Source organism: Diceros bicornis, chromosome 10 (genome assembly GCF_020826845.1).
Source record: "Diceros bicornis minor isolate mBicDic1 chromosome 10, mDicBic1.mat.cur, whole genome shotgun sequence".
In the NCBI taxonomy this organism is placed as follows: Eukaryota; Metazoa; Chordata; class Mammalia; order Perissodactyla; family Rhinocerotidae; genus Diceros; species Diceros bicornis.
In genome coordinates this window covers 52,889,453-52,902,743 of record NC_080749.1, presented here as the reverse complement: position 1 = coordinate 52,902,743, position 13,291 = coordinate 52,889,453, and the positions used below count along the sequence as shown (strand labels likewise).

Here is a 13,291-nt window from a genome sequence, read left to right as displayed (position 1 = left end):
CCCTCTTGTATTTCACCATCTTCTTTCCTGAAAAGGGATTTCTGTACTACAAACGAAAATTAACTTATCCCAAACATATCGTCTGGGACAAGATCTATATGTTTTCCTCAAGTGGAAATTGGATGATATTATGCAATTAATTTATTCATAGGAGATGCATGCTGAAGTATCTATGGGTGAAGTCGTATCATGTCTGCAACTTACCTTAAAAACTGTGGGGGGAGGGGAAGAGAGAGAAAGAAATGCAAAACGTAAATATTTGTTGAATTTGTGGGAGGGTATATGTGTTTATTATCACTATTTTTCCAATTGTTCTACAGCTTAAAATTTAAAGATAAAAAGTTGCGAAAAGGCAAATGGATTGCTCATTTGGGCAAAGTACTGAACCGGTGAGTAGTAGATGCCTTTCGGAGTCCACGTAAAAAATGCCTTTGCCTCCACGCGATGCATAGTGCCTCATGTACCTATCTTTATATGTATTTATTTTGTCTATATTCCCATCTCGAAGGGTCAAGCTGCCAGAATATAACCTCATATTCAGAACTGTTCTCTTGTCTAGTGACACAAACTTAGACACTCAGACATTTTTAAGTGGAGATCACAATCACTCCCTTATCGTTCTTACCTTTTAATGAAGGTCAAACTCTCACCTTTAATTGCAAGGTATTCAAAGCAGGCATGTTTTCTACAGGATTTAATTAGGTGAGGAGTAAATCTAAGTGGATAATAAGCAAGGTCTGTGCTCGGTGAGAAGTTGTAAGGGCGCCTTGAGTAAGGCTGTCCTTTAATCAGCTTTTCCCAAAGCAAAGCAATCATTCTGCAGCTGTTTCATTAAAAAAAAAAAAAAAAGCTCTCTGGTCAAAGTAAGTGAGTAAAATACTGTATATTATATTATCTGTCTTGGAGATTCGCATTACACATGCAAAGTTCTGGGTAATGGAGGAGTAGCTTCTATTGAACAAACCCTTCCACAGATAGCAACTAAAAGTTCTGGAAAAAATATTTTTAAAAAACTACTGAAGGCACTGGAAAGCAATGAAAAGCAGGCAGGAATTGGAGTAAAGCCTAGATTTGGAAGAAGGGAATGGCACTGGATTAATTTCCATTTTTAAGTTTTTTTTTACTGGGGGAAGGCCCTGGTCTCTGTAAAGCAAGCAGGCTAAAATGCAATAGAAAATTCTTAGTTTTACTGGCTTGGAAAACCAGAGTACAAAATTCAGTGTGACTACAGCAGCTTGAAAGTGAGGGAAGAATCCTAGAAAGAAGAGAGCCTGTAAGGGAGAGCCCTCAATCCTGCACATAAACCCTACTCACATCTCTGGCTGACCCTGAACTACACATGCATGGGGCAGACTCCAAGCAACCCATCCAAGTCGAGAAGAACTGAGCAGAGATTTCAGCTGCTGCTTGCTGCCGGGTAAATAGAGTTTACAGTTTAAGTCTGACCAAGTTAACTGACTATTAAAACAAAAAGTCAATACCCTTTTGAGAGTATTGAAACCCAGAGTTTCTTCAACCATTCATAATGTCCAGGATACAATAAAAGTTAGTAGACATACAAAGAAATAGCTAAACATAGCTCATAGTCAAGAGAAAAGGCCGTGGATGGGAACTCATCTCAAAATGATCCAGACATTGGTTTTAGTAGATAAAGATTATAAAGCAGCTATTGTAACTATGCTCATGGATGTAAACGAAAATATGTTTGTAATGAATGGACAAAAAAATCCATGCCAAAGAACAACATAATCAAACATCCGAGAACAAAAGACAAAGAAAACATTTTGAAAGCAACAAAAGGATTTGCTGAATAAAGGTGATAGATGATAGATAAAAGAGAGAGAGAGAGGGAGGGAGGGAGGGAGAGAGAGAGAGAAAGAGAGAAAGAAGAAGAAAGAAAGAAAGAGAGAGAGAGAGAGAAAGAGAGAAAGAGAGAAAGAGAGAAAGAAAGAAAGAAAGAGAAAGGAAGGAAGGAAGGAAAGAAAGAAAGAAAGACAAAGACAGAAAGAAAGAAAGAAAAAGGAAGGAAGGTAGGAAAAGAAATGTGATAAAGCAAAAACACAGCAAATTGTTAATTATAGACTCTAGGCGGTAGGTATGTACATGATCACTCTGTAATTCTTTCAACTTTTCTGTTAGCTTGAAAATGCTCATAATATGATATTGGAGAAAAGGTCTATAAGGTCCTACATTAGAAAAACCTGTTTAACTTTAACTCCATTTTTCCCAAACTTCTTTTTTCAACAAAGCAAAATAAACAAAAGCCCTCAGGAAAATGAAATAAACCCTGCAGGATATACTCTGGAAAACACTTCCTATTTAGATTTAGTCTACACCCATTTCAATTTTTTAAATAAGAATGGGGTATCATGGGCCAGCCCGGTGGCGCAAGCGGTTAAGTGCGCACGTTCCGCTGCGGCGGCCCGGGGTTCGCCGGTTCGGATCCCGGGTGCGCACTGACGCACCGCTTGTTAAGCCATGCTGTGGCGGCGTCCCATATAAAGTAGAGGAAGATGGGCATGGATGTTAGCCCAGGGCCAGTCTTCCTCAGCAAAAAAGGGGAGGATTGGCATTGGATGTTAGCTCAGGGCTGGTCCTCCTCACAAAAAAAAAAAAAAAAAAAAAAAAAAAAAAAAGAATGGGGTATCATATCCATTGCCACATAGCAAACCACCCCCAAAACACAATGGCTTAAAATAATGACAATTTATTATTTCTCATGATTCTGTGAGTTGACTGGAGCTCAGGGTAGTTCTCACTGGGTAGTTCTGCTGATCTCACTTGGAATCTCTCATTCATCTGAGCTCAGCTGGAGCTGGAACATCCAAAATTACTTCCCATCCTCCGGGGTTTCTCTTCAGGTGGCTTTCAGGTGTCTAGTTCTGACTTCCTCAACTGCATAATGGCTGGACTCAAAGAAGAGGAAACAGAAGTTGTGAGTTCTCTTAAGGTGTGGGTTCAAATCCTCAGAATGTCGCTTCTACATTCCATTGGCTAAAGGAAGCCAAAAGGGGAGCCCAGATTCAAGGGAAGAGGAAACAGACTTCACCTCCTGGTATAAAGGAGCAGCATGTGCATACAGGGAGAAAAGGAACTGATGGTGGTTGCCTTTGGAGGTTATCTATCACAGAAGAGATTTGGTACCATAATTTCCATTCAAAGCACAGATTTGTATGCCTAACTGAAGATGTTTCAAGTTTACAAATGAATAGATGGTTGTTTATCTTACAAAAGCAATCTTTGCTTTCTAGATCACACAGCTTTGTCAAGTAGCAACTTCGAAATGCACTGAAGTGTTGATTTGAGGTACAGTGGAAAGCAATCTGAAATTAAGAGTCAGAAGACCTAGGTGTCTATTCTGATTGCTACTTACCAGCTGGGTGACTTGGGTAAATACTTAACCTCTCTGAACCTAAGTTCTCTTGTTTGTCAAGTGGGGTTAATGTATTTAATTCACTGAATTTTATTTAGGGCCAAAAAGGAGACAGAGATCTCCCATGATTCTCAGAAGAGCAGTCCCCAAGAGAACTGGAACTATATCCAAAGCAACCCTGATGAACCCTCAGCGGGATTTTGTGGATCTTCACTAGTACCTGCCATTAATTTGAGTTGGCCACCCTCCCCAAGACTGTCCCACTGTCCACTAGTGTTTCCTGTCATCAACTACCAATGCTTCCTCTCTACCATCAGTATTTTCTCTTTACCGCATAGTTCTTGATTTCTCATCATTCCAGCCTGCCATGAACTACCATGGCCCTACCTCATGGTCTAGACCAGGAATTGGCAAACTTTGGCCTGTGGGCCAAATGTGGCCTGCCATCTGCTTTTGTAAATAAAGCTTTATTGGAACACAGTTATACTCATTCATTGACTATTGTCTGTGGCCTCTTTTTGGCTACAATGGCAGAGTTGAGCAGCTGCAACAGAAACTGTGTGGTCCACAAAACCTATTCGACTCTTTATAGACAGTTTCCAGATCCCTGGTCTAGACTCTCCCTCATGGCTCCTGTCTCTAGGCATTCCTTTCGTTTCTGTTCTCACTGACTTATTCTTGAAGTATTTCCCTGTTCAAGTTCCTAGGAGAAGGAGAACCAAAATCTTCTGAAATCCTCGTTCCTCAATCTGAAATGAAATAAAAGAGGACATCCTCTTTTCATGGCAGGCAGCTTCATGGTATGTTGGCTAGCCACAGTGAGGCTGCATTTGCGTGACATGTTCTCTCCCACCCTCATTCAATTAACTGTGGTGGAGGAAATGTAGATAATATGTAGTTCGTAAAACAGAGCTGCCTTGGAGAGGCTGGGGTATAGTGGGTACTATGACTGACATGTCTAGTATAACTGAAATTAAATTAAATGAGCTAATATATGTAAAATTATATGGTAATGTACATGAGCCATATATTTATAAAATATCAAAAGTACTTGCCAATTAAGACCAATCTGAAATGAAATACAGTACCCCTGAAATTAATAAATCAGTGACAAAATACGATGTAACATAAAAATTCAATTCACACACAATATTACAGTTCTGTTGCATAACAGGACCTATAGTATTATGGTGTTATTACAGCTACACAACATAAAACATCATTAACATTTCCCAGGAGAGAAAAAATAGGTGAAAAAAGGCTTAATGAGCGGTGAAATTAAGATTGGATGAGTATTGACTCTACTTAGATGCTAATGATCCTTCTTTCTTATTTGGAAAAAAACCCCACAATTCATCCATTATGAATTATGTACTTTCTCAAGGATAAGTTACTATAAACACAGAGTTCTGCAATAACCAGCATTTTTAATCGGTTCTTCTTCCATGCTTTTCCAACTTAAACTGCATCTGCTTTGGTTACCTACATCTTGGCTCCCTTCTATACCACAGAGCATGGCTCCAGTTCAGATCCTGTATGGAGGAGAACACCATAACAGTTTTGAAACAGTCCTCTGAATCCTTGTAGCAATGTAAAAGGTGTGGTACTCAGAGTACACTTTATAGAGAATCTGATCGCAAGTTCAATAAACAAACTTAAAAAAAAAATTTCCCATTGAAAAGCAAACAAACAAAAAACCATGGCAAAGAAACTTTCAGAACAATGCCTACACCTTCTAGCCTGGACAAATTGATAAAACACACAAATAGCTTCCAAAATAACTTTTATTACTATATAAAAACAAGTCAAGAAAAAATAGATGCATATTTTTTCTACAAAATTATAAAATACTCAGGCTATTTAATATTTTTCCATAAATGTGCTGAGATAAAAAGAAAAATTTAAACATAGAAATCTTTTCCACTTAAAATTTTCAGGTGCTTTGTAGGATATAAAGAATAATAGTTTTCTTTCTTCTATATTTTCCTGTGTTTAGCTGTAAGACATAGCAGTTAAAGCTTTCTGTCAGACTTATCTAACAGGACACGTCAAGATAAAAATTCCATCATATGGGGGCCAGCTCGGTGGCACAGTGGTTAAATGCACGCCCTCTGCTGTGGTGGCCTGGGGTTCGCAGGTTTGAATCCTGGGCATGCACCAACACACCGCTTGGTAAGCCATGCTGTGGCGGCATCCCATATAAAGTAGGGGAAGATGGGCACGGATGTTAGCCCAGGGCCAGTCTTCCTCAAGAAAAAAGGGGAGGATTGGCATCGGATGTTAGCTCAGGGCTAGTCCACCTCATACACACACACACACAATTCCATCATATGGCATTAAAATTAGCGTAAAGCTTTACTTCTTCATTTGTGCTCTTAGATTTGGCAGTTGTGGTCAACCGGTATTGCACTGGAATTTCCAACTCAGCAGGGAAAGAGCCTAATTAAAAACAAGACATCTTCTTTATTTTGTCCTTTAGAGAACAGAAACCACTTGTCAGTATTCCTTAAAAAGTGCATTTGCCTCCTTTGTCATTTGACTGTAAGGTCTTAGATGCTGTTTCTAACCAACACAGCTTAATGAAACCACACAAGAAAAGCAAAGTACTTTGGAGGATGGATTCAGTCTGACACAAGGAGCACAGGGAGCTGTACACTTTTGACAACATTAATTCAAAATGCATATTCATTTGAGTTTCTCAATAAACCCCGTAAGAGAAAATGCTTTGGTGTTGATTTAGATGAGTGTTAAAATAAAGCTTTTTTTCTGAAATTAGATTATGGGGTAAGCCAAGCCAGACTATCTCTGCAGATGATATAGGCTACAATTATTTGGGGAGATTTCAATCACGGTTTTGGAATTGGTACCTAAGGCTTTCTTCTCCTCTATTCTTTTTGTGGGCTTTTAAATGAGATATTTTTGGGGGAGAGGCTTTAGGTAGGAAATACCAGCTTTTGAAAGATAAAGGTACAATTATCATTAGAATAAAAAGCCCATTAAAAGAAGAGTCTCAAACAGAAAGGTTTTCTAAATATATTTTACTATGCATTGTTTTCATAAAGGCTGAGAAAGAAAGAAAAGAAGTTCCTATAATATCTGTAAGACTACCCTCATATTAGCCCACAAGAGAGATAAAACAAAGGGCTGAGATGAGGGGTGCTCAAATACTTTGCAATGGAGCAGATTATTCGAGTGCCAAATCCATAATTAACTTTTCACTGATAACCTCTTTCTTGGCCTATATGTAAAATGGAATGGCAGCTTCAATTCTTGGGGCTGTCACTAACCCCTCCCCACAAAAAACTGGAATTTTGTGCACCTCTATGTAACGAAACATCCATTTATCAAAACATGTTTGTGTGTGACGATGCAATTACTCCTTCCACTTAGAAACAAAACTGTAACATGCTCTACCCATATTGAATTTCATTGTGCCTACTATATGACAGGCATTGGGCTGGGCACTGGGGATCCTTCTGACACTATCACCAACTTTGGAAACAGAATTAATTAAAGGAGAAGAAATCTGTTGTTGGGAGGGAATCTTGAATGGTTATCTGTGAAGCTTAATGGATGTGATGGAGTGTAGCTAGTGTGAAGTCTATGGCAGTAATTACCAGTTACCTAAAGGAAATCCATTAAGCACCAAAAATATTAAGTGCATCTGCTATAAACCGTAAGGTTTTATCCACATTAAAATGTTCCAGTTTAAGGGGCCAGCCCCATGGTGTAGCGGTTAAGTTCGTGGGCTCTGCTTCTGGCAGCCTGGGATTCACAGGTTTGGATCCTGGGCGTGGACCTACACACCGATTATCAAGCCACACTGTGGCAGGTATCCCACATGTAAAATAGAGGAAGATGGGCACAGTATTAGCCCAGGGCCAATCTTCTTCAGCAAAAAAGAAGAGGATTGGCAACAGGTGTTAGCTCAGGGCTAATCTTTCTCACACACACACAAAATGTTCCAGTTTAAAATTTCAGGGAAACCAAAAAACAACCCCCAAAATGAAAAAGCATCATTTCAGCATAGGCACTATGCTAGGTTTTAATTTAAGTCAGACCAGAGCCTAGACAGAGATCTCCATGCATGAAAGTTGTCACCTCTGAGTCTCAATTCACTACTGAGAACCCAAAGTTCAAGATATCCCCTAAAATTCCACCAAAATTAGGAAGGATCCTAGCTATTCCCCCCAGGAAGAGCAGACCATGAGGTAAGTCTCTCCTGTCTCCAAACCCAAAGCTATTCAGCAGCTAAGATCCTGAAGAACAAAAATTGCAACTGATTAATCTTGAAAGCTACAGATGTTCTTGCCTGAACCTTCTTTGCCACCAAGACACAATTTTAAGATCAAAGGGGCATCAAAGTAGGCCGTGGCTAGTTGGCAGTGGCAGGGTGCCCATGATCTATTTCCAGGCATGGGTGGGCCCTTTTCCTTGGTTATTTGGGCCATCTGCCTTCAAGAGAGCCAAAAGGTAAACTTGAACAGCTCCACTGCACTGCAGCAATTGAGAATTATCCAGGGGTGGGTCAAAGTACGTGCAAATTACTATAAAACAGAAAAAACAGCACAGTGAAGTGGTTAGGATCATGGACTGAGGAGCCAGACTGCCAGGTTTTGAATCTCAGTTCCGCCACTCATGAACTTGGGGCAAGTTACTAACCTCTCCAAGCTTCAGATCTCTCATCTGTAAAATGGAGATCATAATAGTACCTACTTCCTAAGGTTTATCTGGGGATTGAATGAGCTAATAGTTATAAAGTGCTTAGAACAGTGTCTTGCACATAGTAAGTACCATGTAAGTACTTTTTAAAATAAAAACAGAAACTTGGGGAAAAAGTGCTCTTTGAGGTTTGCAGAGCAGTTTGTTGCCGTTTAAGCATTCAGGCATATTCTCATTCTAATTAGGTTTGGAATCTGGATCATAAAATACGCCAAACTCCAGGGAAGGCTTGGGATTAAGTCGAGTTTTGGAAAAACTTCCAGGTCTGACCAGAGAAGATCTCTTCTCTACCTACAGCCCAGTCACTGCTCCAAAATACCCTGACAAAAACCCTGGTCTCCAGGGCCAATCTGAGCCCAGACCAGCTGGGGAGGGAGCAGAGGGTAGGCGCAGGGAGAAGGGAACCAGTTATTTTCCTAAAACTTTTTCTGTGGTCTAGTCATGACATCTGTGTAGCGTAAACCCTGGCCCAGATATTCGTGATCTGACTTCAGGACTGGTTCTACCTAGTTCTAAAATGACTTCATGACAAGAGGCCAGGGATGCTGCCAGTTTATCAAATTTACCAACAAATAGACACATTTTGAGCTCTATTCTTTGCAAGGCACTGTGCTAAATGCTTTGGTCCTCAACAAGAAAAGAGGTAACATAACCACAGTTTATTTCTGCTATTATTTACATTGATCATCTCCGTTCCAATTCAGGTAAACTCATAGGCCTCAATCAATACAGACTCTTTCAAGAAATCCTACTTTATGATTAAAATAAATATTGACTCTGTGGAGCTCAACCATCTTATGGCTAAATAGGAGAAGCAAAACTGTAGAGCTAGTTTCTAAAAGTGAAGTTATATGGCTACCTCTCTACTACATTTTACATGGTGGATCTCTGTCCAGCCTCATCAAGAGTGAAGTTTCTTTTCCCTGCTGCGGCTTCACTGTTTAACTCTGAATCTGATTTGTCCACATTGCCAGTGTTTATTGCCATGGAACCTTCCACTTCTTCTTTATTGCCTCCGTTTGGCTGAAGGATAGAATTTGGTTCATTAGGACGTTTCCATTGTGGCCTGGTGACTATCCAAAAAATGAGGGCCCCAAACAGCAGAATCAGAAGGCCAAGGGTATTTGTGAAAACACCTTCTGGTGGGAATGAATGGTATGCAGGATCTTTCCTACAAAAAAAGAAAGAGGGTGTCCAATTACAAATAGAGTGATGCAGCAACATGCCAAACAGTCTTGAATTTATCTGCTCAAAATGCACACTGTTACAGCTTCAATGTAAATTCCTTTAAGGCTTGATATTAAGAAGAAATTTAAGTTATGCTATAATTCACTCAATGGAATAGTATGAAAATGTTAGAAATCATATTAAAATATGAAAAAAAGTATGAAAATAATATAGCATCTGGAACATTTGTATCACTTAAAAATTGAAAAAAGGATGATACAAAAATGTATGTACACCGTAATTACAATTAACATAAAAACATGTACATCGGGGCTGGCCGGGTTGTGTAGTGATTAAGTTCGCGCGCTCTGCTTCGGCGGCCCAGGGTTCGTGGGTTTTGATCCCAGGCGCAGACTTATGCACCACTTATCAAGCCATGCTGTGGCAGGCATCCCACATATAAACTAGAGGAAGATGGGCACAGATGTTAGCTCAGGGCCAATCTTCCTCAGCAAAAAGAGGAGGATTGGCAACAGATGTTAGCTCAGGGCTAATCTTCCTCACCACCCTCCGGCAAAAAAACCAAAAAACAAAAAACATGTACATCAAAAAGATTGAGAGGGCATGCTTAACTTCAATAGTTGTTTTGTAAGAGTGGTACAATCTGTTGGACTTTTTGGTCCTTCTTCCGAGCTTTTAGTAATATTATATTATATGTATAGTGTAATAAATTATTTAAAAATAAATTTTTAAAACTTTTTATTTTTAACATTTAAAAAAATGTTACAGGGGCCGGCCCGGTGGCACAAGCGGTTAAGTGCGCGTGCTCCACTGCGGAGGCCCGGGGTTTGCCGGTTCAGATCCCAGGCGTGCACTGATGCACCACTTGTCAAGCCATGCTGTGGCGGCGTCCCATATAAAGTGGAGGAAGATGGGCACGGATGTTAGCCCAGGGCCAGTCTTCCTCAGCAAAAAGAGGAAGATTGACATGGATGTTAGCTCGGGGCTGATCTTCCTCACACATACACACAAAAAAAGTTACATTAATATTACATTTTTTCAATGAACAAGTATGTAACATTTTATAACTTAAGTATTACAGTTAGGAAAACTATGGAACTTACAGGGCAAAAATCAGTTTTTCAGTCACTCCCATAAGTGCTGTTGCAATCACTGTTCCAAAGATGAGAAGTCCAGAGTAAACGTGAATGGGCATGACAAGTGCTCGGAGAGAAGGTGGAGCCCAAGGAAGCAGAAAGATTAAAAAACCTAGGAGAAGCTAAACATCAAGAAGTGCAAAGGTTATCGTTTAATTTTAAAAGTTTTAACTAATTTTGAAATTATTATAAAAACAATATGCACAAAATGAGAAAACCTTTCATGTAGAACCAAAGGCATAAAATGAAAAGTAAGTTTCCACACTCTAGTTTCACTACTCAAAAGTAACACCTATTATCACTTCCAGAAAATTTCTATGCCTATCCAAGCATGCGTGCCAGGGTGTGTGTGTTGTGTGTGTGTATAAAGAGAGAGAGTTTTTTTTAAAGTATAAATGGGATCTTACCACTCACATTTGTTAGGTATCTTGCTTTTTTCCCTTAGTATATCTTGGAGATCTTTTCTTATCAACACATGTTATCTAGTTTATTCATTTTAATGGCTAACATTCTATTTTAAGGATGTAACATATTTATGCAGTTCTCTATTCATGGACTTTCTTGTTTCCAGTTTTTTGCTATTATTAACAAGGTAACGGTGAACATTCTGGTACTTACTTGTTTGTTTTTATCAATTTCCTTAAGTTTGTCAAGTAAAAAGGGAAGTGAAAGATTTTTAAGTCACCAAAACCAAATACAATAGAACACAGTTAGGCAGGTCAACCTAAAAAACTATGTGGAAAGAAGTTGATAATTTTGTTTTATAAGGAAGAAATGAGTTCTGCAGAAAAGTGATCTCCATTCCCTCGATAATTAAATTTCTAGTGGGATACTTCTCTGCAGAGAAGCCAGCAAGATTCCCACATAAACTGCAATCTGTTAACACTCAGTTTTGTTTTGTTGCCCCACACTCCCTGCCTGTTAAGTAGCCTCTTCTCCTCACAAAAATAAAGATGACCTAGTGGCGACTGAGTTACTGAGTTTAAAGGGACATTTTTTTCAAGTACCTATTTAGCATCTACCATCCTAACAAAACAACTATGAGAAGAGAAGAGAATGAGGAGAAACACTAACATCACTGTTCATCTTTCTTGACTGAGATCTAAGGACTAATGGGGGATGGGATACCAGAAGAATGGAGGCAGAAGGGGTCTGAGGCCCTAAAATACATTTAGAATCACCTTACAGGCAATGGCAATGCATGGAAAGTAACCAAAAATGCATTCGATAGACCGGTTTGCATATTTTATTGTCTACTTAATACCACAAATGCCTGAATATATTAGAAATGGTTCTGAGGGTCCCCCTTGGTGGTTCAGAATGTTCCTAATTCTCCTTCAGTGAACTTTGGCGATTCTATTAATATCAAAGGGGAAGCTTCCTGATGTACAGGTTGTGCTTTCTATACAAAAACGTGGCTCAGGTAAGTAACTGCCACGGATTTTGCACAAATATATTTCCGTGAGTAAGTCAACATATCTTGTCTGTGACTTGCCCACAGAAATATAAATTTTCCATATTCCTGTTCACTTGTTGGTTTCATTCCTAAGATTCTTACTGTTTTCTCTCATTTCTTTCAGGATTTATCATGTGTGTCTCTTGTAATCCTGTAGGGCTCAATGATCCAAGCAGGTGGGATGTCAGAAATTTGCTTATGGGAACCCAGGGCAATTTAACTACCTTAAATCTTACTCTCACCACTAAAAAAATCTTTTATCAACGAAAAAAAATTACTTTTAAAAGGAAAGGAAAAAAATTACGCGATGCTTAACTTTGATTAAAAGTATTCCAAATGATGCCAATGTATAATTTATAAAAAATTTATAATTTATAATAATAATTCTTTATTTCCTTTTAGCCATCTTAGCCTCACCATCTTACAAGTGAATATGCTAACTTTAAACCTGGTGGACTGAAAATTACAAAATCCCTTTTTCCCTTCAAATCAGTGGTTCTTAAAGTGTTGTTCACAGAAGACCTGCATCAGAAACACTTAAGGTGTTTAAAGATATCCCTGGGCCATATCCAGATCTGCTAAATCAGAATTTCTGGAATTAGGGCCCAGGAATCTTCATTTTAACAGAATGCCCAGCGATTATTATGCATGTTCAAGTTTGAAGACCACTGCTTTTGATTCACTCAGATTATTTCAGAGATATGGGTTAACTGCAATCTGGAAAATCTCTAAAAAAGAAGGCAGTGGAATCTTCCATTATCTTCAGTCTAAAAACATTTATTAAGTGCCAACTATGTGCAAACAAAGTGCTCTAGTGTTTAGGAACCATCACCTACAGAGAGCTGTTGTTCACCCCAATGGAGTTCTTAGGAGAGCTAAAGAAAAATAAGATCTCATAAAAAGTTATTTAGATATGAAAGTGAAAATGTAGTTTGTTGTTAGTGCCACTGAGTCAGTTCTGACTCCCAGTGACTCTATGTACAGCAGAGTGAACCATGCCCAATCTTTTTGTGCCATTCTCTCACCTTCCAGTGCTGTATCAGACAATGCTCTGCTGCTATTCATAGGGTTTTCATGACCAATTTTTCACAGGTGGGTGGCTAGGTCCTTCTTCCTAGTCTATCTTAGTCTGGAAGCTCTGCTGAACCCATGTAGTACAATCCTAGTTATGCTTAAAAATTAAATATATATATAAATATATATATATTCATAGGCATAATAAAAGCCTAAAGGAAATAAACCAAAATATAATGATATCTCTAGATTATGGCCTTATCAGTGATTTTTGGTTTTTTCTTTATATTTTTCTATATTTTATAAATTTTTAAATTAATGTACATTACTTTTATAATTAAAAATAGATAATGAAAGTTTACTTTTAAAGTTCCTGTCTTAAATACCTGGGCTTTTCTCAGT

General features: G+C 38.7%; 1 protein-coding gene across 2 annotated transcripts in view; it reads right to left on the bottom strand.

Moving 5' to 3' along the window:
- Positions 1 to 5,174: 5,174 nt before the first annotated feature.
- LOC131410825 (plasma membrane ascorbate-dependent reductase CYBRD1) overlaps positions 5,175 to 13,291 on the bottom strand; it is a 32,919-nt gene continuing 24,802 nt past the window's right edge. The window contains exons 3-5 of one of the 2 annotated variants that reach the window (XM_058549237.1): positions 10,387 to 10,541; positions 8,955 to 9,266; positions 5,176 to 5,812 (exon numbers count right to left, since the gene is read on the bottom strand). In XM_058549237.1, coding sequence (XP_058405220.1) covers positions 8,969 to 9,266; positions 10,387 to 10,541 — 453 coding nt within the window. In that variant the 3' untranslated portion in view covers positions 5,176 to 5,812; positions 8,955 to 8,968. Of the gene's footprint in view, positions 9,267 to 10,386; positions 10,542 to 13,291 lie in introns of both variants that reach the window. The other variant, XM_058549238.1, reaches the window with a different exon arrangement.